This window comes from Cricetulus griseus, chromosome 7 (assembly GCF_003668045.3).
Source record: "Cricetulus griseus strain 17A/GY chromosome 7, alternate assembly CriGri-PICRH-1.0, whole genome shotgun sequence".
Taxonomy (NCBI): Eukaryota; Metazoa; Chordata; class Mammalia; order Rodentia; family Cricetidae; genus Cricetulus; species Cricetulus griseus.
In genome coordinates this window covers 91957737-91982879 of record NC_048600.1, presented here as the reverse complement: position 1 = coordinate 91982879, position 25143 = coordinate 91957737, and the positions used below count along the sequence as shown (strand labels likewise).

General features: G+C 41.6%; 1 protein-coding gene and 1 pseudogene across 1 annotated transcript in view; one reads left to right on the top strand and one right to left on the bottom strand.

Annotated features, from left to right (window-relative positions):
- The window catches only part of Nlk (nemo like kinase), a 129459-nt gene that overhangs the window by 97434 nt on the left and 6882 nt on the right, over window positions 1-25143 (top strand). Inside the window, exons 4-8 of the mRNA XM_027426561.2 lie at window positions 8908-9014; window positions 10649-10734; window positions 13193-13402; window positions 16468-16569; window positions 23415-23501. Coding sequence (XP_027282362.1) covers window positions 8908-9014; window positions 10649-10734; window positions 13193-13402; window positions 16468-16569; window positions 23415-23501 — 592 coding nt within the window. The remainder of the gene's footprint in view (window positions 1-8907; window positions 9015-10648; window positions 10735-13192; window positions 13403-16467; window positions 16570-23414; window positions 23502-25143) is intronic.
- Window positions 21209-23088, bottom strand: LOC103161074 (annotated as a pseudogene).

Below are 25143 nucleotides of genomic sequence, written 5' to 3'. Positions count from 1 at the left end.
GGGATTCTGTCAGGAAGTGCTGCTTATGTTTGGTCAGTGTGCACTCAGAGAGCTCAGCCACTGACACACGAGTGTGAATGTCCTGTCATCAGGGTTGGGTTTATAGCCCGTTACTAGTTTATCTAAAAAAAAATCAGTATTTATCTAGCTTTCCCCTGCCCCCTCAGTGATCACATCTTCTGGTAGGAGGCAAAGGTGTTTTTTTAATTCTTTACTCTAATTCATTTACCATAACTAATGGTTCCCAAACTTTATTTTTTACAACTTTGACTTCTCAACAAAGACTTGACTTAATATTTCTAATAATCTAATTTATAATCTTTTTTATTCTTGTTTTCCTATCAAGGGCCAATAACCAGCCCCTCTATCTTACCACAGTCTAAAAACTACCCTAGAGAGAGAGAGAGAGAGAGAGAGAGAGAGAGAGAGAGAGAGAGAGAGAGAGATTATATGAGAGAGAGAGGGAGAGAGTGCATGTTACATGGAGGAGGTCACACTCTTTAGTTTCTCTCAAAAGTAATAAGACACTGAAGTGATTTAGGTAGCCATATTCATAGATGGAGAAAAATATTTCTTGAATTGTCAAGAGTTTTAAACTTGACTAACAGGATAAATTGAGTATGTCTGGAGGCGTGGATACTCGGGAGGTAGAAGTGGGCAAACAGGTAGTGAAATAGAATTGTTTAACTTGAGATACTTTTAAACCTTTGTTCTTTTTCAGTTACTGGCAAAAGGGTAGCATAATTTGACCTAACAACATGCTGCCCATAACTGAGAAGGTAAAGGGTCAGACTTCACCTTGTGAGAGCAGATTTATTTATTTGTTTGTTTGTTTGTTTTTATTTTGGTTTTTTCGAGATAGGGTTTCTCTGTGTAGCTTTGGAGCCTATCCTGGCACTCTGTCTGGAGACCAGGGTGGCCTTGAACTCACAGAGATCCTCCTGCCTCTGCCTCCCCAGTGCTGGGATTAAAGGTGTGGGCCACCAATGCCTGGCAAGAGTAGATTTAAATGCATATTGTGTCAAGCACCTTAACCACTCCCAGTCTCTATATTTGTAAATAGGAATAGTTACAAATTAGATACAAATGAAATGACACAGAGGCAAATAAAGTTTTCCAATTTTTTTTTTAAAAAAGCTAGAATACTTTCTCCTTTTCTTCTCATAGCCTGTACCTAAAACTACAGAATTTAGCTATGCTTTATTTCAAAGTATTCTGCAGTCCTGGTTGGTTTTTATTGTCAGCCTTGTACAGGCTAGGGTTCTCTGAGAAGAAGGAACCCTAATTGAGAAAATGCCTCCATAAGATTGGCCTCTAGGCCAGCCTGTGGGGGGCATTTTTCTTTATTGATTGTTGTTATGCAAAGGCCCAACCCATTTTGGGTTTGTCACCCATGGGCTGGTGGTCCTGGGCATATAAGAAAACAGGTTGAGCAAGCCAGTAAGGAGCATTTCTTCATAGTCTTTGCGTCACTTCCCACATCAAGGTACCTGGTTTAAGTTTCTGCCCTGACTTCCCTACATGATGATAGGATGCTTCCCAAGTTGCTTATGGGTTGTGGTGTTTTATCACAGCAGTAGAAAGCAAACTACAATATTTTCATACCATGGTAATGCTCGGTTCACAACATAAGGTTGTAGGTGTGTGTATAAAGCAAGCTCCTGTGGGAAGTAGCTGGACTAGCAGCAGTCAAGAAGTCTCAGATAGTGGCCTGAAGCAATGGCCCAGTGGTTAAGAGTATAATATACTGCTCTTCCAGAGGACTTGCATTCAGTCCCCACCCCTAGGAGAGGTAACTCCTAGCCGTAACTCCAGCTCCCAGGGGACCTGCACTCAAGTGCTCGTACCACCACCACTGCCACCCAAACACACACATACTTTTAAAATAATAAAAATGAATCCTTTAGAAAAAGAAGAAAGAAATGTAAGATAGTCACGATTTTATCCTGATAGGAAATGTGATCTTGGGCAAATCACATAAACCTAGCCTGAGTTTGTATGTCTATTAAGAAACATCCTCTGGTCATCAATATTTCAGAAAGCAGTAAAGAAGTTCAAAATATTAACTTTTTAAAAGAAATCAACTCCTTAAAGCAACACAGAGACATTGGTGTTTTTGCCTTCAGCACCTGAGCCTAAGAGCTGTAGTGCTTGCTCTCAAAGCCGTTTGTCACTGCTCATCTGCATCATTCGCTTTCCTGGAGCAAATCAGTACATTTTGAAATTCATATTTCATGGAGCTACTTAACTAATTGCTGCAATCAGCAGCAATTTATTTTATAGCAGGGCTGTTCAAATCACTCTGAGGTTGGCACACCATGCACAGTGTTTTTAATCGTCTTATTTTTAATGACAAGTTTTTATCTAGGAAATGGTTAATCTGCTAATATTCTCCTGGAAGCCCAAGCACTGGTTCTATAGGTCATCTTCACTCGATGATAACTTAAAAGACCATAGCAAAGTCATTGACCCAGTAGGTACACCAGCTGTTAGAGAGGCTGCCCCATTTAGAAGGACCAAGAGAGGGTAATAGCACCCTGTTTTTACTCTTATGTGGAGACCCTCATTAAATTACTCAAACAATAATCAGATAGATGCTGTTCAAGTTAATGGCACCTCTGAGGCCCTGTCAAGAGAGCTTTATTTAATGTGCAACAGACCTGGAGTGATGCAGGTGCCTTTTCAGGCCCTCATTTAATTTAAGCTGCTTTAGTTGGCATGGCAACTAATTTAGACATCTGGGAGACATTATGCTGGGGATTGAGACTTCAGAGGATTTTGCCAGAGCAAAGCACAAACCTTTTCATAATGCAGTTTGTGTTACCTCTTGAGTTTTTGCAGATATAGTGCTAAATTTTCAAAATCAGGAATTGTATTTTCCCAGGTAAATTTAAGTGTTGTCCTGGTGGTTGTATTGTTTTGTGGGGGTTTTTTTGTTTGTTTGGTTGATTGGTTGGTTGGTTGTTTTTTTTTAATGCTCCATACCTGGAATAAAGATGTTTTTCTCTTAAGAATATACTATGCTAAACTTAAAGCATAGAAAACTAATTTTCTACTGTTTTAATAATTAAAAGAAAACCAATATCTTAAGCTCTTCAATTTTGCATGTTTAGAAGTAGTTAGAGAGAGTGAAGACATTTCTGCCCAAAGGTGATAGAGAAGTATAGAAGTTGGCGGGAGCTCTGTGTCATTTTTGCCTAGATGTCTGGCTTAGCTAGAATTTACTAACCCAGCCAATCTTCTCATGAACAAGGCACATAGTAAGCATTCATTTAAACGTCTTTCTGAACAGTTGGCTGGAAGGTTTTCAAGCCTGAAGACAGTTGTGTAGTGATATAGGTGCTTGGGCTTACCAGAAGAAATGCCTGCTAAGTTATGCTTTGTGTGGGATTTTACACATGAATTTGTGGTCTTCATTTGGAAGAACTGTCTTGTGTAAGTTCAATGATATGTTCAATGGTATGAAATTCTTGTTTCTGAACAATAGTCCAGTTGGCCCAGCTCTGTTAGGTGTCAGCCTCATCTTGACTTGGTTTCTGTAAATGCTGAATGAAGTGTGATTTTTTTCCCCAGAAATTAGCAATTAGTTATAAAGTATCTGTTGTGGCTGGAGAGGTAGCTCGCCTGGTTCTTACTTGGAAAGCTTCCTGCTTTTCAAGCCAGCCCAGTTCACCCACATCAGATAGCTTACAACTGCCTGTAGCTCCAGCCCTGGGATTGATGCCCTTCTCTGGCTTCCATGGGTACTTTCACACACTTAAGTTTCCTTCACAACAACACACAAATATAAATATAAAGTGGCCAGGCAGTGGTGGCGCACACCTTTAATCCCAGCACTTGAGAGGCAGAGGCAGAAAGTTCTCTATGATTTCGAGGACAGCCAGGCTGCACAAAGAAACACTTGTCTTGGGATGCTGGTGGTGTATAGTTTAGTTACTTAGGTTCATTCACAGTGATATGCAGCTGTTGCCACAATCTCTCTCTAGAAGAGTGGTTCTTAACCTTTGAGAATCAAACAGCCCTTTCACAGGGGTCGGTCGCATTGATATCCTGCATATCAGATATTTACATCGCAATTCATAACAGTAGCAAAAGTATAGTATGAAGTAGCAATTAAAAATATTTATGGTTGAGGGGTTGGGTCACCATATCAAGAGGAACTGCTGTATTGAATGGTCTTAGCGTTAGGAAGGTTGAGAACTACTGGAATAGCATCACGACTATACCCTGATGACGTGAAAATGAAGTTATTGCCCTTCTGCTTCCCTGCATATGAGCTGTCATACCACCACTGTGAAGTTTCTGGCGTCGCAACCGGGCTGCCAGTTCTGTAGTGCTGAAGGCAGAATAGATAGAGCCTGTTCTCCATCCAAGCAAGAAAAGAACATTCAGTACTGGAGAAAGCTGTAAGCAAAGTCTGAAGACGTGGCAGACATCCCACAAAGATAAATGCTTTCTTGTGTCCTTTAGGACTTGTTTTCCCTGATAAAACCTCACCTTCTGGCGTTTGTTCTGGAGGTTCGAAAGTTCAGAGTTAGGCACCTGATGGATTTGGTGTCTGATAAGGGCCTTCTTCCTGAAGAGTATTTTTACTATAACCTACAATAGTTCAAGGAACTAACGAGCTCCCTTGGGCCTCTTTTATGGGGACACTAATCCCATTCACAGGAGTCTGCCCTCATAAGCTAATCACCTCCCAAAGGCGCCCCCCCCCCCCCAGTAATTTGGGGTTAGGATTTCAGCTTGAGAGCTTTGGGGGAACATCAGCATTCAAATCATTGGAACACAATAATAGCATCTGTGCAGGTTTTTCTGTTTGACTTAGTTTTCCTCTGTATAATGTTCATTTACTCCATCCTTAAAATTTAGAGAGCCAACACAACTCAAAGATTGAAACCAGAAGTCGTGGCTTACACTTGTAATCCCACTATTGGAGAGACTGAAAGTTGGAGGCAAGCCTGAACTACATATATTTAGTGAGACCTTGTCTCAAAATTCTGTGTGTATATGTGCTTGGTCTAAAATAGTGTTTTTCTATTTTTGACCTATGATTAATAATTCTTAGGAAAAAAATGTGTATGCAGAAGGATTAATATTCCTAACATGGGCTGGGCAGTGGTGGCGCACGCCTTTAATCCCAGCACTCGGGAGGCAGAGGCAGGCGGATCTCTGTGAGTTTGAGACCAGCCTGGTCTACAAGAGCTAGTTCCAGGACAGCCTCCAAAGCCACAGAGAAACCCTGTCTCAAAAAAAAAAAAAAAAAAAAAAAAAATCTTAACATGGAAAGCAGCCTTATAAGTGAAGATGTATTACTCAGTAGAAAATACAGTGAAGGGGCAGGGCATGTGATTCAGCTGCAGGTGTTTGTCTAGTTAGGGTTACTATTGCTATGATGAAACACCATGACCAGAAAACAAGTTGGGGAGGAAAGGGTTTATTTGGCTAACACTTCCATATCACTTTCATCATCAGAGGAAGTCAGGACAGGATCTCAAACCGGGCTAGAACAAATGCACAGGCCACAAAGGGGTGCTGCCCCCATGGCTGGCTCAGCCTACATTCTTATCTGAGACCACCAGCCTGGGCTGGCCCCACCCACAATGGACTGGACTGTCAATCACTAATAAGAAAATGCCCTGTAGTCTTGGCTGCAGTCAAACAGAGGCTCCCTCCTCTCAGAAGCTGTGTCAAGTTGACATTAAAGTAGCAAGCACACCTAGCATGTTTAAGCCCCAGGGTTTGCATCCCAGCATCTGTTGAACCAGGCATGGTGCTCATCTGTAATCCCGGTACCAAGGAGGTGGAGGCAAAAATAACAGGAACTCAAGGTCATCCTCAGCTTTATAGTGAGGTCCTCCTTTTTTGAAACATGGGAGCCTGTCTCCAAAACCAAAAGAGATGACTCAGTGGGTAAAGTGCTTACTGCAAGCAAAAGGGACTGCTGGGCCCAGAATCCAAGGTTACCATTAGCTATCAAGTTGAGCCAGCCTGGGCTATATGAGATTCTGTTAAAGAAAGAAAGAGAAAACTGGGAAAGCACAAGATTGGCTCTCATTACCATGTTCCTCTTTTTCTCTCCTGTTCACACATACATGTGACCAGGAAACATGTGAATGGTTTTCAACCTGAAACTTTTCATTCCTTCTACAACTATCCTAAAATATTAGTAAATGATTTGAAGTTAAGACTCACAAAGGTAGAAACCTAAGCTGGCTGTAGTGAAACACAAAACAGGTTGATTCTTCCAGGATATTAAAGAAAAAAAAAAAAAAAAAGCACAGGAATTAGAGACATTTGTTGCCTCAGGAGGCAGAAGAATCACAAAAGATTGACTACAGGATGTGGGGGAAGTAGCAGAGTACATCATCCCCCTAGCTTGTAAGAAACTATAGGCATTCTGATCCTCGGCTTCTCTGATTACAGTGGCATCCCGTCCTGTGTTTTCTAGTAGGCTTTTTTCTGGAAAAAACAAATTTACCAGGGAGGAACCACACATAATTGAGATACTCTTGGATAGCAGTGCATACAGCTTCAAGAGCAACTCATGACATAGTATAAAAGAGGAATATTAAATAAGCTCTTAATATAAAAAATCTGAATAACTACATTCGACTTGTTTAAAAGAAAGAAAAAAAAGGGGTCATGAGTAGTTTTCATCTTCTCTTTCATTTACCTATTTTTCTACAAAGAAAGTTTTTCTTTTGCTTTGTTTTTGTTTTTCAGGGGAAAAAAAGTAGAGATAAGAATTTAACTCCTGCAGCACTTGGAAGGCAAAGGCAGGCGGATCTCTGAGTTCGAGACCAGTTTGGTCTACAGAGTGATTTCCAGGACAGCCAGGGCTACACAGAGAAGCCCTGTGCTGAAAAACCATAACCAACCAACAAGACAAGACAAAGAACTCCTGGATGGCCCAGCTTCATTTTACTCATTTTTTTCCAGTCTTCTCCATCCCTGCTCCACCCCTTAGGGGAGGGCTGGAGTATTTTAAAATAGATGGCAAATATCACATTATTTAACCTACAAATGCTCTATGCATTTCTGATGAGGGCCCTCATCAGAACATAATGAGTGTGCCATTATGACATCTTAACATCAGTTTATTCCTTTCTACCCATCCCGGAATGCCCCTGGTCTCTCTTTGAACTCACATATTTATACTTGATTATTAAATCTCTCGATGCACTTCTATCCCAAGTATCTCTTCTTGCCTTTTCTCCCTCTGTCACATGCAATTTTTTGAGGAAGCAGGCAGGGGAACACATGTGACTTAGACTGTATGATAGTGGTTGCTATCTCTGGGTAGAGGAATAGGGCTTGATTAATGTGTAATCTTCAAGAGTGACCAATGCTAATTAGTCCCAGCACTCTGGAGGCAGAGGCAAACAGATCTCTGAGTTCAAGGCCAGCCAGAGCTACATAGAACCTGTCTCAAAGAATATATATTTGAAGATATAACTACTCATGAAACCTCCTACCTGGGTAGCACTGGGGCTGGGTGTGTCCCCAGCCTGCCTGCAGCCCTCTCTGCTTAAGGCCTGGTTGCTACAGGGCTTGCATCTTCTAACAGAAACCTTAAACATTATATTTTCTGTATAGTATGTCAATGTATACATAAAACAGTTTGTGCTAGCTGCTGTGTTTTAGGGCTTTAGGGTCTCCAGTCAGAGTGGTGACAACAGGTATGATGAGAGGAGGCCTAATTGTAGGTAAACTCTGAAGAAAAAGCCAGCAGGGCTTTCTCGTGGAAAGATGGAGAGGCTGAAATACCAAGGATGACTTCCAGGTTTGTGTTTGGTGCTGTGAAGGAAAGGAGTAGGCTGGATTTGAATATTCAGGAGGGTGAGTGTGATGAAGAGAAGGGCTGAGGACCAAGGCTGGGGTGTTCTAGCATTCGACAGGGAGGAATGAAGGAACAGAAGAGCCAGAAATACCAGCCAGTGAGAGATGAGCAAAGCCTCCCAAGTGTCCTAAAGCCATCTAAAAGCATCTCTAGGAGGGGGCAGCTTCCAACCATTATGTCAGATGTTAGCACAGATTCTCCCCTGCCTTTGTGTTGTCCTTAACTGCTCACTTTAAAAGCTGTGCAGTGAAGATTATCTAAAGAAAAGTTCCCATAATATGAAAACTTTTAGTGAGTTTTTAACTATACACAGAATAAAACATAAGTCTATTGGTCTGACGTAAATATAGCAAGGGGGGGTGTTCTTTAATGTCTGTAACATTTATGTGTCTGTTGTCAAAATTGTGGATTCCGCCTCTCCATGGCTTCCCGGTGTCCGGCTTTTGATCTCCTGCCACGTGCCAACTGAACAAAAGCCTGACACTACATCTAAGTACAAACTAACAGAAGCACGAACTGCAGGAGCAGGCTTTCATAAACACATGCAAATTTAACGGGGTGGAAGGTTGAGCTGCTCCCATTGTCAGGAGGCTTGGCCTTGAATTAGCCATTTCATGTGTTTTGGGCAATATCATACTTTATAAAGTACTTAAGCCACAGTCGATGGGTAGATTGTGATCTTTTTTGCTGGTGTTTTTAAAATGGGCTCACCAATCCCATTTTTTAAAGAACACCCCAGTTGCTCACCAAAATCTTGAGACTAGTGGATCATGACTCTTCTTCTTGGCCTGGTTGTTTACGTGCACTTTTCTCTTGCATGTGATGATTGTAGGAGATCACTGTTGTTGTTTTTTTTTTTTTCCTTCAGTTCTAAAACATGTGAATTGTTTTAATTTAGGCACTGTTTAATCCTGTAGTGTCTGGAATTCTCACCTTCCTCAGGCTGGCTAGAAGCTAGCTGTCTTCACTTCCCAGCCTTGAGAATGGAAGTTGCTCTTTAATTTGCTGACTACACCTAGGGGGTTGGGAACCAATTCTCTGACGTCTCCTTAACTTAAAATTTGAAGATATGTTGTCACAGAATTGATGCAGAGTGACCTACATAAAATTATCGTCTCTCCTCAGCCACTCAGCTCAGATCATGTCAAAGTTTTTCTTTATCAGATTTTACGAGGTAAGCTTTTCCTTTATCCAGAAAAAGGCAGTGTGGTGGTGTAAATGAGTCATTTAGCTCCTCATGTGAACTTTATTCTGGCCTTCCAAACCTTCTTCCCCAAAGATCTTTTTGTTTAAACCAAAGTAGTTTCACTATTTTTGTATTTGATGATAAACGAGAGGCCTGGGGTTAGAGGTGCTAGGCATTGAGCTCGGATCCTTGAGCAGCTAGTCACATCCTGGCCAACAAGAGGCTTTTAAGGTGGTCAAATATATTTTTATTTTTATTAGGGCAGAGAAGGCAGTTGAGTGGATTGATCTAGGAAGGCAGGTAAACAGTGGTTTGTCACAAATCCCACTAACTGCCCTTAGCTCTTCATAGCCTGTGGCATCAGATGACTAAAAAGTGACTATCCTCTATGGAAGACATCCATCCTTCAAGCCAATAATCGGTGGACTTGTCTGAGTATCCCCAGGCATAGCTGAGTCCCACTTCGCTCAAAATGACCATTAAAACCCAAAGCAGATGGAAAAGACTGGTAGAGACAGCAGCTAAGTAATTCCAGACTGTGAATGAAGAGCACAGACCTGACTGTGAAGCAATTTAAGCCAATATGATTGATGCCGCCTCTAGCCCCCAGCTGTGTCCAGAGTTCTACCTTGACAAGCGGAGAATTATTTAAAGCTGAAACCACTTTCTTGTCTGATGAATACAGTATTTCACAGAATTCATAGAATTACATTCTACAAAGAAATTGAAAACATTTTCCAAGGATTAAAACACATAAGCAACATTACAACAACAAAAAGTTCACCTATAGTGGATTTGTTGATATTCTGTGGTAGGGGGGAATGGGAAAGATTCTTGGTTCATTTACAGTTGTGAAGAAATGCCTTAAAAAAAAAGAAGAAGAAGAAGAAGAAGAAGAAGAAGAAGTCAGGTCAAGCAATGGTGGTGCACACCTTTAGTCCCAGCACTTGGGAGGCAGAGGCAGGCAGATCTCTTAGTTTGACACCAGCCTGGTCTACAAAGCAAGTTCCACGATAGCCCCCAAAGCCACAGAGAAACCCTGTCTTGAAAAACAAAAAACCAAAACAAAACAAAAGTCAGCTTGAGATTGAGACTTACAGCAGTCCTGATGACCAATCTTTTAAGACATCAAATATATTTTGAGATGATTAAGTGCCCTATTGACTGTCAGTAGACACAAGTGCTGCTGACAGATCTAAGCATGTCCCTGAGTTTTGTCCTGTCACTGAAATGCCTGTCCTGGGAAAGGCCTCCAGTAGGTTAATGGAAACCTCATTGTTGGAGCAGGCTCAGAGTCATGGGTTGGGAGTATCAATAGAAGAACTCCATCCAGTAACCATACAGAGGAGCATGGCCAGTGTTAACTTCAGGGCCTGACAGCCTTACCTAAGCTTCAAACCATGTAATCTTTTAAATTATAGATATTGTCTCTCACATGTGCAAACACTGCATGTGCAGTGTGACATTTTATCTTACTGTAACAAAATTACAGTGTTTTGAAGGGGACTAAGTCAAGCTTTTAGTAATATTTTTTAGCTTTTGTTTAGGGAATCATTTTAAATCTTCTCGTCCATTTCCATTTAAGGTTAAATACCTGCAATTAACTGTATTTATTATTTCAGGTTTGAAATATCTCCATTCAGCTGGCATTCTACATCGAGACATTAAGCCAGGGAATCTCCTTGTGAATAGCAACTGTGTTCTAAAGGTAGCTTTTCAGTTATTTAAAGATCCAAGAAAAATCAAATGTTGGGCTCAAGAGTATTATTTTTCCCTGATTCACCAGAAATAAAGAGAAGTTTTCTTCGGCCTCATCATTTGTCAAGGCCATCAGAACTAGTTTATGGTCCTGGCTCTTTTTTACATGTTTGCTTTTGTTTTCAAACACTTAAATAAGGATTATAACATCACAAAAAAGAATGGCAATCTTTCAGAAATTCTTACCTTTTCAGATGCTCCATTTTTACAGGAAGTTGTTAAGAGACAACATGACCACAGCAGCTGTTATGAAGGAAAACATTTAATTGAGGCTGGCTTACAGTTCAGAGGTTCAGTCCGTCATGGTAGAAGCATGACAGCAATACAGGCAGACATGGTGCTGGAGAGGTAGCCAAGAGTTCTGCATCTGGATCTACAGGCAACAAGAAGAAAGTGAGACACACTGGGCCTAACTTGAGCATCTGAAACCTCAAAGCCTGCCCTCAGGACACACTTCCTCCAATGAGGCCATACCTCCTAATAGTGTCACTCCCTATGGGCCTATGGGGGCCATTTTCTTTCAAAGTACCACAGACTTGTTTGTCAGAACACTCTAACGTGTTGTGCCAGGAAAGGGAATATGAACCTAGTGAATGTATTTCTACAATATGGTAGTCAAATCTTCCCCCACAGAATAATTTTTTATATTTTATAATACCCAAGTCTCAGTTTAGGTGTCAGGATGAGGCCATGTCTCATGGTAACCCCAGCATTTCAGAAGTAAAGGCAGGTGGGGGAAAAAAAAAAAAAAAACTCACATCAACTTTTACTACTTTCCTAGTTCCTACTTTTCATTGTACTTCGTTAAGAGATTCATTAATAGCAAAATCCACAGTATGCATTTCTCAAGCCCCTAATACACAAATATATTTTCCAAACTCCTGAATAGTGGGAGGTCCACCACAATTTTCCTCATGATAGAAATTAAAAATCGGGCAGGAGAGTGGGCTCAGTGGTTTAAAAAGCCTACTGCTCTTGCAGAGTACTAGGTTCTGTTCCCAGCACCCACATGGTGGCTCACAGCTGGATATAGCTCCAGTTCCAGAGGATCTGATTCCTCTTTTGCACACATGTGGATATATGTACACACAAAATGAAATACTTTTTAAAAGAAAAGTAGAAGCTGCACAGTGGTGGTACACACCTTTAATTCCAGCACCAGGAGGCAGAAGTGGGCAGATCTCTTGATTTTGAGGCCAGCATGGTCTACAGAATGAGTTCCAGGCCAGCCTAGTCTACACAGAGAAACCCTGTCTCCAGATACAGAAAGGAAGGAAGGAAAGTAGAGGAAAACAGCATTTGTGCCAAGCCCAGCAAAGTAGGCCTTTTTTATCCTACCTCCTTCTATGAGTCTATCTGGAACTAGCTTGATTAAGCCTGACGTATGCATTCAGCTGTGTTTGAAGTTCATTGGTTTAATTATCAGTTTAAAGTAGATGAAAGTTTTTCTGTTGCTGGCATTGAACCCAGGCCCTTGCACATGAAGGCAGGCGCTTCTTTACCAAACCACATCCCCAGCCTGGCGTAGAATACTTTTTAAAAGATAGGTAATTTTAAAGGGGAGGGGCACTAGAGAGATGCATCAGTGGTTAAAGCACTAGCTGCTCTTACAAAGGACCTGGGTTAGAGTCCTAGCACCCACACTGCTGATCAACTCCAGATCTGATGCCATTTCCTGGCCTTCGTGGGCACCAAGCACACATATGTTACACAGGTATATATACATACAGGCAAAACTCTGATACACATAAAATAATACAAAATTAAAATATGTATAATTTTACATACTAATATTAAAGTTGGGATTTTGTCCAAATGCGACCATATTTTTATAATAGCAGGAATATATTATACCCATAACACTTAAGGATTTTTAAAGTTCATGAGTCCCTCAAGGTTTTCATGTGTGTGTCATGTGGTTTTCTTTGTTGCTGCTGTTTTGATAGGCACAAATGTGTCTGTCTAGCTGTGTGTCTTAGTTTACTTTCTATTGCTATGATGTGATAAAGACCATAACTAAAATCAGCTTGGGGGAGATGGGGTTTATTTACATATCCAGGGACACCAAGGCAGAAACTCCAGGTAGGAACTGAAGCAGAAGCCTTGGAAGAGTGCTGGCTTGCTCTGCCTCCTTTTTTTAAACCACCCAGGACCACCTGCCCAGGGATGGTATGGCCCACAGTAGGCTAAACCCTTACACATCAATCATCAACGTGAAAATGCCCCACAGGCCAATCTCATGGGGTTATTTACTCATTTGAGGTTCTATCTTCTCAGATAATGTCTGTGTTTATGTTAAGTTAACAAGAACTCAAGGTTATCCTCAGCTTAAAAGCTATGCTGTCTCAAAAATGAACAAAGGAAGGTATATGTCTGCTTGATGATGTCTTACTGTCTTTTCTATTTAGATTTGTGATTTTGGATTGGCCAGAGTGGAAGAATTAGATGAATCTCGTCATATGACTCAGGAAGTTGTTACTCAGTATTACCGGGCTCCAGAGATCCTGATGGGCAGCCGACATTACAGTAACGCTATTGACATCTGGTCTGTCGGATGCATCTTTGCAGAACTACTGGGCCGAAGAATATTGTTTCAGGCACAGAGTCCCATTCAGCAGGTGTGATTTTTGCTTTACAGCTTCATTTGCTTTTAATCCCGATGTCAATTTGAAGGGAGAACCATCTTGCATACATCTTGAGTTTTATTCATTGTGCTGTCTTAATTAACTTTTAGCAAATTCAGGTTCACTAGAAAGCCAGAAAGTTATAAAGCTGAAGATTGCAGAGGTTCTTTCTGCAAGTTAGGAGCCTGTTAGAGAAAGTGTTGACTTTGTCACATGCACTGGTGCATGGCAGCAGACTCGGCCCTGCAATCGCATAGTATGGCCTTGAGTTGTTAAAAGACATCTGTTCCTTCCAGCTGAATGGCTATGACTTGAAAGTGTTTTTGATGACTATACACTTTTAGTGTTGATTTCTTCAAATCGTACCTTTATTATTGGACTAAAATATTTAGGTATAGCATAGAATACCAGAAGGTAATTGAAACACAGTTTTAAGAAAGCATTTGCAGGGCGTTGGTGGCGCATGCCTTTAATCCCAGCACTCGGGAGGCAGAGGCAGGTGGATCTCTGTGAGTTCGAGGCCAGCCTGGTCTCTAGAGCGAGTGCCAGGATAGGCTCCAAAGCTACACAGAGAAACCCTGTCTCGAAAAAAAAAAAAAAAAACAAAGAAAGAAAGAAAGAAAGGAAGGAAGAAAGGAAGGAAGGAAGGAAAAGAAAGCATTTGCAGCCAGGTGTGGTGGCACATACCTTTAATCCCAGCACTTGGGAGGCAGAGGCAGGTAAATCTCTGAGTTCAAGACCAAGTTGCTCTACAGAGCAAATTCCAGCCAGAGATACACAGAGAAAACATGTCTCAAAGGAAAGAAGGAAGGGGGTGGAGGGAGCTGCAGAGATAGCCCAGTGGTTTAGAGCACTTGCTGTTCTTCCAGAAGTCCTGAATTTGATTTCCAGCATCCATGTCTGGTGGCCCGAAGTTACCTATCACGTCAGCTCTGGGGGATCTAACTTCTCTGACCTCTGCAGGGTACTTGCACTCAAGTATGCTCACACAGTTAAAAATAATTTTTTAGGTTTAAAAATAAATTGAAGGTAAGCATGATGGCATATGTGTGAATCCTTATACTTAGGAGGCAGAAGCAGTGACTCTCTACCTGGTCTACATAGAGAGTTCCAGGCCACCCCGGCTTCAAAAGAAAGGCAGGGTGAGGGAGGTAGGGAGGGTGCTTAGTGTGTTAAGAGCACTGGCTGCTTCAGGGTTTGATTCCCAACACCTGTCTGACAGTTCACAAGTGTCTGTAACTCCAATGGCAGGAGTTCTGACACTCTCTGCTAGCCTCTTCAGACACTGCATACACTTGTTTGGCAGACAAAAATACTCATTAAGTAATAAAACTTTTTTGCCAGGCATTGGTGGCACACACCTTTAATCCCAGCACTCAGGAGGCAAAGGCAGGCAGACCTCTGTGAGTTCCAGACCAGCCTGGTCTACAAGAGCTAGTTCCAGGACTGGCTCCAAAGCTTTTCCTCCAAAGGGGAAACCCTGTCTCGAAAAACAAAAAAACAAAACAAAACAAACAAAAAAAGTAATAAAACTTTTTTTTAAAAGAAAAAGAAGAAAAAACGTCTTTGTTGCCAAGTATAGAAGCACATCCCTGTAATCTCAACACTTGAAAGAGAAGTGAGACCTTTGTAAGTTCAAAGCCAGCCTGGTCCACCACATAATAGGTTCTGGAGAAGTATAAGTGTAAGCCTTCCAGTCTTAACAAAACCACTAGAGAACTCTTCTTATCATCATCAGTGTGCCTGGGGTAAACAGACATTGAAGTAGTCCAACATGTGGAAGTAGTTACTTTCTCTTGCATTTTCTTTCTGTTTTTGAGAAATAAACACACTGGGAACTGAACATCGAGCAGACTTTATAAAGGTGTTTCTCCTCCATAGACCTGTCCCACTTTAGACACCTTCCTAAGCATGCCCATCCAATAGTTAGTTCCTTCTGCCTTTAGTGTTAGAGCCCTGCAAGTGTCGCCACCATGCTTCCCTTAGAATGCTATCTAAAGATCTTCTTCAGGGGACAGCAAGTTTCTCGAGCAGTTCCATCGCCCTGACACTGGTCCTGGTGGCTGCCTGCCCATGGTGTCAATAAGTGCAAATTCAGGGAATGGTGTTCTCTGAGCATGAATTTCCCATCCCAGGGGGACCCGAGTGAAATGTGCTGTTAATTGGGTTATAGAGTTGGAACAATTTCAGCACTCCCAAAAATTGGTAAGGTGGTTTACTACCCACAAAGACTTGTTTACAGGGAGGCCACTGTCAGTCTCCTTTATTGGACCCAGCTAGATAAATGTGGCATCATATTTTTTCCTAAGTTCTACATTTTTCTGCCACTGTAAGAGGTTTCTTGAATGTAAGAGGTATGTGCTGGTCCAAACATTGAGTGCCTAGCTTTTATTTTAGGTGTGAATATTTTGGGTATTTATTATATCACATGTATCTGATGTGTAGATTAGCCCCTTGATAGACTTGAATTCATTTGAAACATTAAAATCTATTCATTAAGTGTTTGAAGAGAACAGTCACTAGCCACTGTCTGAAAAGATGCTCTAGTTGTAAAATAGTGGAGCATACAGATACAGACTCCAGAGTTACTCTAGTGTTAGAACACTGTCCAGCTTCCATGGAATGTAGCTCAACTGGCCTCACTCACAATCTTCCTGTCTTAGCCTCCCAAGTGGCGGAATTACAGGTATGTACCACCTAAACGGATTTTAAAAAAAAAAAAAAGGCCAGAAAGTAAAAAATGGATTCTTGTTTGTTTGTTTGTATTTCGAGACAGGGTTTCTCTGTAGCTTTGGAGCCTGTCCTGAAACTCATTGTTTATACTAGGCAGGCCTCAAACTCACCGAGATCCACCTGCCTCTGCCTCCCAAGTGTTGGGATTAAAGGTGTGTGCCACCACTGCCTGGCTAAGAAAGGGCTCTTACCAGAGCTTATTTGAAGGTTTGTGGTTCTAAGGTTAAAAAAAAAAACAAGTACCACTCATTTTGAGGCCACAGCTTAAGTCTAATGAAGTTGTTTCTGTGAGCTACTGTCAACCTGTATTTCATGTTCCCTTGCAGTTGGATTTGATCACAGATCTGTTGGGCACGCCATCACTGGAAGCAATGAGGACGGCTTGTGAAGGTGCTAAGGCACACATACTCAGGGGTCCTCATAAACAGGTAAAGAGGTAAAGTGGGGAACAGTCTGCCTTTGGCAGTTCGCTGTAAGGGAAGGTAACAGACACACACACATGTACATAAACACATACATACAAACAGAAGCATCCTACACATATGACCTCTTGTTATGTGTATATGACCATAAGTAGAAAATGGCTTATGGCCTTGCTCAGTACCATAGGAGAAGAATGCATGTTTTTATAGCACCATTGCTTATTGACCCTTTGGTCTCCTGGTTTATCAGTATGTTGAAGAAAGCCTTGGCCTCAGTGCATGTGAGTCAAGATACCCTTTCCAGATACTGAGCCCAAATAACTGGTATCTCTTTGCCTTACAAGCATGTAAAGCAGTTGCTGCTGTTCTCTTAACCACTAACATCACATCAGACCCAAAAGTGGTTAGAAGTATAAAGAAGGATTGCCTAGTTCTTTCTAATCAATATCAATTGCCACCAGCCAAATCACTGCTGAGAAGCCAACATGCTTTCTATCTGCAATCTTGATTAAGCAGTACCTTCTGCCAGCACTGTCCTAATCCCCTTTAGAGAAAACAGTTTAGTAATGTAAAGAGTGAGTGAGGGGAGCGCTTTTCCGAGGAACAGGAAACAAGCAGTACCAATAAGGCTTGAGCAGGACAAGCCAAGGCTTGTTTTCCCCAGCATTGCCTTGGTTTCTTTTAAATTGAGCATTTAAGTGGTCTGATTGATTGTTTAGGTGAACTGATTGGTCACCCAAAAGATATAACTGAGTTTCAAATTCTTCCCCTGAAATTGCCCCCAGACATTTGATCAAGGCTTCAAGTTCCACTGCAGTTCCTTCTCTATAATCCTAGTGACTCCTGTTTCCACAGGTGCACAGGCAGCAAGGTTAAGTGTGCTCTAACACTAGCTCAGGCCAGTAAGTAGAGAGTGGTGCTTATGCTTTGTTTTAGTTCATGTTCGTTTATGTTTGAGGCATGGCTTTACCATGTATCTCTGGCTTATCTCTAGCTCACTGTGTAGATCAAGCTGGCCTCAGACTCACAGAAGGCCACCTGGCCATGCTTATGTTTAAAGAGCCTCCTTATGAATGGATACATGTTTTGGTGGCCTTTTGTTCAGGCTATGAAATAGTTTGAGGCCTGAACATCCTTAGAGGAATGCAGTAACTTCTTAAAAGATTTATTTTAAATTATGTCTATGTGTCTGTTTGGATGTGTGCACATGATTACAGGGAGCTGGAAGCAGATGCCCTACAGCTGAAGTTCCTAGCAGTTGTGAACCACCCGTCCTAGGTTCTGGGAACTCAGGCCCTCTGCAAGAACAGTACTCTTAACCACTCAGACATCTGTAGCCCCTGGGAATCCAGTACTGTTAGCCAAGAGGAGACTCTATATTACAGGAGAAGCTAACAGGGTCTGTTACTCTATTTATTGGTCAGCATCAAGAACTTTAAACTAATTTGTTGCTGTCTTTTATAGTAAATGTGCCCTTGTAAATAGAATAATTTTCCTCCTTCATTGTCCTCATCAGTTTAATAAATCTCCCTGGCCAAAGATAACCAGTAATGAGATGTGAAGACCAGACACTCTGGTATTGCTCACCCTTCCCCAAAAGTTCTAGCTAATGGTCATCAGCTAGTTAGTCCAAGTACTACTAACAACAGCCTAGAGGACAGGACTTCTGAGGTGTTCCTGACAAGATATAACAGCTTAAATGTTTTCCTGCACCAGAGTCGCTTTGCACTCCTTTGAGCATTCCAGGCAGATGAGTTGGTTTTTCTCATAAGAATTTTGAAACCCAGCAACTGTAAAAGTCTAGAGCCCTCAACTGTCTATTGTGGCACACTCCTGCAAACCAGCATTCAGGAAACAGACAAGAGGACTGTGTCTCAACCCTGTCTCAAAAAAGGACTTTTAAAAATGTAGATCTTTCGCCGGGCGGTGGTGGCACACGCCTTTAATCCCAGCACTCAGGAGGCAGAGGCAGGCGGATCTCTGTGAGTTCGAGACCAGCCTGGTCTACAAGAGCTAGTTCCAGGACAGCCTCCAAAGCCACAGAGAAACCCTGTCTCGGGGAAAAAAATAAAATGTAGATCCTTCAATTAAAAAAGAAGAAGAAAACTGTCACATTATTTTCTAAAACAAAAGATGAAGGAAAGGAACATTTTAAAGCTCTATTTTTAAATTAAATGAATTCTATCAGAATCCTTTCTTCTGCTTTTCCCATGGCTTGGCCTCCTGGTCAGGGCTACCTCCTGAAGGTTAATATTTGACTCACCAGGTTGACTGGTCTAAGGGAAGCACCATAGCAATGTTAGTCTTGGTATCAGAGGATTTGATTTTGAAGAAAAAAGTGGGTAGAGTGAGAGTTAAGAGACCTGGCTGCCCAGTGGTAGTTTCGCTTTCACATACTAGAGGAAGCTTTAGGAGGGAGGCAGTGCAGGGAGCGTCTCTCTGGCTGGTAGATTTGCATAGTGTGTGCTGTACCTACTGCATGCAATTGACTGTAGCATAAATGGTTCCATTTTTTTCCCTCCAGTATGGGAATTGGCTTTGATCTGCATTTGCTAGTTGACCTGTGTACCATCACTGAGTTCTGAGTGAAGTTCACAGGCTCTTGAAGCTCCTTGTGTAAGTCTTTTTCCCTCCTCCTGCCCCTCCACCTCATGAAACATATCCTCTCACTTGTTAGCATGCTAGCAGCTTCCCTGAAGCTCTCTACTCCTGTCATAACTTCTTACCACAGCTGAGGTTAGAAGATACAACTGCAGACAGGTTATTTAGTAATGTAGATAACTGTATTTTCATAACATTTTTTTCTCCTGTTCTTATTTTAGTTTTTTGGTTCCTTGTTTCTCATTTTGTGGGTCTGTTGTTGTTGTTTTCTTATGTTATTTGAGTTTTGTTTTGTTTTAAATAGGGTCTGGCCTCATCTTGTGATCACCCTGCCTCAGCCTCTCCATTGCTGGGATTACAGGTGTGCTACTACTCCCAGTTTCTGTACTCTGCTGCAAAAAATTAATTTGGTCCCCAGGATATAATGTGGAGCTTGTGTAGTTCTCTATGTCATAACTGTTCCACCAAATGCATGATGTTTAGTTGACTCAGTTGGTTTCTTTTTATCTGGACTGTGTTGAAGAAGAATGCAGTGTGTTATCAATCTCAGGCTTATCACATTATACAGCATGTTGAATGGTGTCCCATGAGTTGTACAGTGCAGTCTGTAGGCAGATTGTATAAGGATCCTGGCCCTACTAGTAACTCACTCTATGACCTTGGGCAAATTATTTAACCTCTGTCAGCCCCAATTTCATTCTTCACTAAAATGGGGATAAAAATAGTTTCTCTGGCTGGTAAGATGGGTCATTCGGTAACATACTGGCCCCCATCCCTGATGGTCCTCATTTAGTCAGTTCCCAGAACCCAAATGGTGGAAAAAGAAAACTCACTCCTAAAAGTTGTTCCCTAACATCTACACAAATGCTTCGGCACCAGCACCTACCCACACACCTACACAAACAAAGCAATGAAAATAAAATCAGTGCCCTCCCACATCAGTCAACAGTCAAGAAAATGCCACAAACATGCCTGCAGGCCAGTCTAATGAAAGTTATCCCTCAGTTGAGCCTCCTTCTTCCCAGGTATATGAAGTTGACAACTAGCACTAGCCATCACACTAAGCTTTTAAGTAGTTCTTATTTAAACTCTTTTTATCAACTACTCCAAGTTAGGTAAAAATTAGTAATTTGTTAGAATAATTTCTAGGGGGCTGGAAAGATGGCTCAGTAGTTAAGAGCACTGACTGCTCTTCCAGAGGACCCAAGTTCAATTCCCAGCATCCACATGGCAGCTCACACTTGTCTGTGACTCCAGTTCCAGGAGATTAGGCACCCTCACACAGACATACATGCAGGCAAAACACCAATGCACATAAAAAAAAAATAATAATAATTAAAAAAAAGAAATAATTTCTAGCAGTAATTAGAAGTTTGCTATGAATGTGTTCTGAGACTTGTCATAAATACCTTTTATATTCTACTCATAAAAACACTTATTACCAGGCTGGAGAGATGGCTCAGCGGTTAAGACCACTGACTGTTCTTCCAGAGGTCCTGAGTTCAATTCCCAGCAACCACATGGCGGCTCACAACCACTTTGAATGAGATCTGGTGCCCTCTGCTGGCATGCAGGCAGAAGACATAATAAGTAAATAAAATCTTTAAAAACAAACAAACAAAAAACCACTTATTACCACTAACTATTAATCCTTTTGTCCATGGAAGATGGAGGATTACAGAGATTAAATAATATGTTTTAGGTTATAAGCCCGATCTTCAACATTAAATCTTCCTTCCTTCTTTCCTTCCTTCCTTTCTTGTTTCTAAAGTAAAAATGGTTTTTTCATTACATAGTACACAAGAGGCAAAGTGTCTCATAGACGGCACATCCAACTTCCTGGAATGTTCATTTCTGTAGCATAAAGGAGAGAGTGAAGGGAAAGACGGGCAGTGCTAAGGCAGCTAAGATGGGGAATGTGTCTCTATTGTCATCTTCACAGGAAAAAACTCAAGGTTCCATTAGTGGCCAGTTGATTCTCTATAGACTGTTAGGTGTGGGCACAGGTAAGGCCACTTCTGGGTCCTCCACTATGTTGTGCTCTTCAGTCATCTCCACCACACAGGTACAGCAGCACCTACAGTCGCCCTTGGTGTCCTGCTGAATTTAGTAGTACAGGGATTTGCCATACTTGAATTCAAGACTGATTTTCAACATGTCCACTTGGCTTTGGGAGACCATGATTCTAATAGGACTACGTTATGGTACCCTCTGCCCTTCATGCAGTCATACAGCAAGGTGCAGTGGCTTGTTCTGAGTGCACTGGACCAGGTTCAGGAATGCATTTTCCAGTTCTCCTTTGACCTCCTTCTTAATGCTCTCCAGAATGTCATAAGGGCTGTAGTTCTTCTACCTTTCGAACATTTTCTGGAGTTGGTACACAATGGTCTTGGTTGGTCATGATGCTTATCCACTTGGGATCAGTTCCATTCGTCATCACCCCAGCATCGTAAAGCTCCCAAGCATCCTGGTCAATTAGTTGGTTTCCACTTACTGCTCCTCTGCTCTCTGCCCTTTGCAAGAGCAACCATCAGCTTGGCAGAAGTCACCAGATTGTTGGAAATTATGCCCTTCTCCAGAGTGGTCCTTTATGTCTCCTATTGCAGTCTGTTAATCTCCTGCAGTTCCTGTTTAGTTCTTGAGCAGATGACCTTGATGAGGGAGCCCTCAGTCACTTCCCAGGCCTTTCAAAGAGGCTTTTGGTGCAGAAGCATCATACTGGGCATGGGTTATAAGGCTGATAGGCGAAGGCAGTGTCTTGTCTCTGCACATTGCTGTGGTTAGTCAGAATGTTGATGGTGGTAACTTCATCCTTTCATTTGGTCTTGACAGCCTTCTCAAGGTTCAAAGTATACCTCTCGACATTAAAGTTGTCGGTGTAGGCTTTGACTGACCCACAGACACTAGGGGTTGTGGAATGATCACCCTCCAAGCTGAGCTTACACAGAGTTTTGTGGACAGTAGATAGTTTTTGAAAAAAGCTGGGCCAGACACAAAGCACTAAGGGTTGTCTCCAAAAACAAAATTAAGTTTCTTAACTAAGCACAATGCTGCTAATCTGTAATCCCAGCACTCGGAGGCTGAGGCAGAAGAGTCTGCAGACACAGCAGACTGAAAAAAAAAAATTAAAGTCAGGTAAGGGACAAATGGGTTGGATGTGTTGGGCCTGGCCATCTCATTGCCTGTTTAGCCTAGAAACAGGCTGGGTCCTCAAAAAATAGTGTTAGTCAATCGTCTAGGCCTAACTGAAATTGGTAGAATGAAATAAAGCCAACCAAACTACTGGTTTTGAGAGTGGAAGAATTGTTGGGCCACTGCAAATCAGGGGTTCTTGGCAGGCAAAACCAATATATAGCATTTTTATTGTATTGTCTTTTGTGCAACTCAGACTCTTAGATGGGGCAAAGCTTAGCTTAGTAAAAACAGTCCTGTCTCCTGCAGGGACCATGTCTGCCATTCAACAGACTCTGAAGATAATAGAGTTTGTTCTGGTGGTGGTTTCTTTTATGTGCATCCTGTTATCCAGAGTACATGGTGAATCCTCAGTTAACGTGCTGACTCAAACACAGGCCCTTAGGTGCCAGCCAAAGTCTAAACCTTTTGATAGTTGGATGTGAACTAAAGGATCACCTGCCAAGGACCCTTGTACAGCCAGGCAAAAACCACCATAATGAGAGCACACTCCTGAGGGTAGTGGTCTAAATTTATCTCTTTTCTCCATCCTTAAGCATGTTTGGTCTTCCTTTATTACCAAAGCAACCACTTTTTTATTTGGTCAGTTTTCCTTTGTCATTGATTTTTTGTACTCTGACCTATTGTGCTATTGCTGTACTCTGACCAGGTACACTGCTGGAAGTCAGTGAGAGCTGACCCTTCTGAAGACTGATCAGTGGGTTGAAATTCATTCCCTTTGAGTTTAAACATGTTTGGTGTTTGTACTCATTCTTATTTATTCATTTATTCATTTATTTATTTATTTATTTATTTATTTATTTATGTGACTGTTCTAAGACAGGATCTCACTGTGTATCCCTAACTGGCTTGACACTCTGTAGACCAAGCTAGCCTAGAACTCACAGAGATCCACCTGCCTCTGCCTCCTGAGTGCTGGGATTGAAGGTGTGTGCCACCACACTCGGCTCACAACATCTTTTTGACCTGGCTAATTCTTTTGCTATAAATTGACTATATTCCATGTCCATATAATACCTTAAGGCCTAAATATTTTTTATTTTTTTCTCTTTTCACAGCCATCTCTTCCTGTACTCTACACCCTATCCAGCCAAGCCACACATGAAGCTGTTCACCTACTTTGTAGGATGCTGGTCTTTGATCCAGTAAGTTTACTTTTGTATTTTTTTACTTCTGTTATTTTGTGTTTGAATGTTGTGCCTGCATGTATATCTGTGTACCACGTATATGCTTGATGCTGTCAAAGGTCAGAAGAGGGAATCAGATCCCTTGAACTGGAATTATAAGTGGTTATGAGCCACCATCTGTGGTGGCTAGATTCTGAATCCTGGTCATCTACTAGAGCACCGAATACTCTTAAGTGCTGGGCCATTGCTCCAGCCCCTATTTTTATATTTATTAAATAACATTTAAAATGGTATTTTAAGTAGCATCCTGGCTTTGACTAGATTGGCAGAGTAAATAATGACTGGAATGGCAGACCTCAGCCCCTATTTTGTGTTTTCCCACAGTGGCTCATCACTGTATAGATGTTTAGATTTAAGCAAAGCTTAGGTAAAGCTCTAGAAGACATTACCATTCTTATGATCTTGGTGTTTATAAAAGGATTTGACGGGTGGGGCGTAGGTTGGGGGTGGGGGAGGAGGGATGGGGGTAAGTGGAAGGAGAGGGAGAAGGGACTTACATGTGAAACAAGCTTGTTCCCTAACTTGAACTAATAAATAAAAAATAAAAAATAAAAAAAAAAAGGATTTGACACCAAGTTAAATCTAGAGGGGGGAAATTTAATTGTTTGAAAAATCACCCATTGTGTGGCATATGGAAATGTTTACTCTTTGGGTTGAAGCTGTAACTTTTCTGAACCTCTTTTCTGGACTCAATTCTTCTGGACATGTGCTACAAACTGAACTGTGATGTCTGCTGTTTATTTATTTGTTCATTCATCCAAATTATTTATCATTCATATCTGTGCTAGTAATTATTATCAACAGAGATTCAAATGGAAACATTTAAAAAAGAAAATATGCTTGATAAGATACAAAGAAATAACTAAATATAAAATACAAGAGGTATTGAAAGAATTTTTTTAAAAACCCACAAAGTTATGATATGTGGTAAGAAGAGAATATCTTTCTTATGAAATAATCAGATCCATATAACTATCTATAGACAGAATCATAAGAAAAAATTAGGGGGGGCTGTTTGTGGTTGCACATGCCTTTAATCCCAGCACTTGGCAGGCAGATCTCTGCTAGTTCAAAGCCACCCTGGTGTGAGTTCCAGTACAGCCAGGACATTCTGGGGGGGAGGGGTTAATGAGGGGCAAAAATTGCTGAGTTTGAACCAGGCATGATGATGTATAACTATCAACCCAGCTTTACTTGCAGGGTGAAGTTGGGGTTTCAAGGTCCTCTTTAGCCACATGGTTGAGTTGGTTTTTGTTATTATTGTTGTTATTTTGAGACAGGGTTTCTTGTGTCCTGGCTCTCCTGGAACTCACTTTGTAGACCAGGCTTGCCTCTAACTCACTGAGATCCGCCTGCCTCTGCCTTTCAAGTGCTGGAACTAAAGGCATGCACCACCACAGCCTGACCACATGGTGAGTTTAAAGCTACCTTTCATGAGAACTTGAGCTAGTGAGATGATTTAGATTGTGGCCTTAGGAACCTGAAAACATAGCCAGGTGGTGGTGGTGCACACCTTTAATGCCAGCACTCTGGAAGCAGAGGCAGGCAGGATCTCTGAGTTTGAGACCAGCCTGGTCTACAATAGCTAGTTCCAGGACAG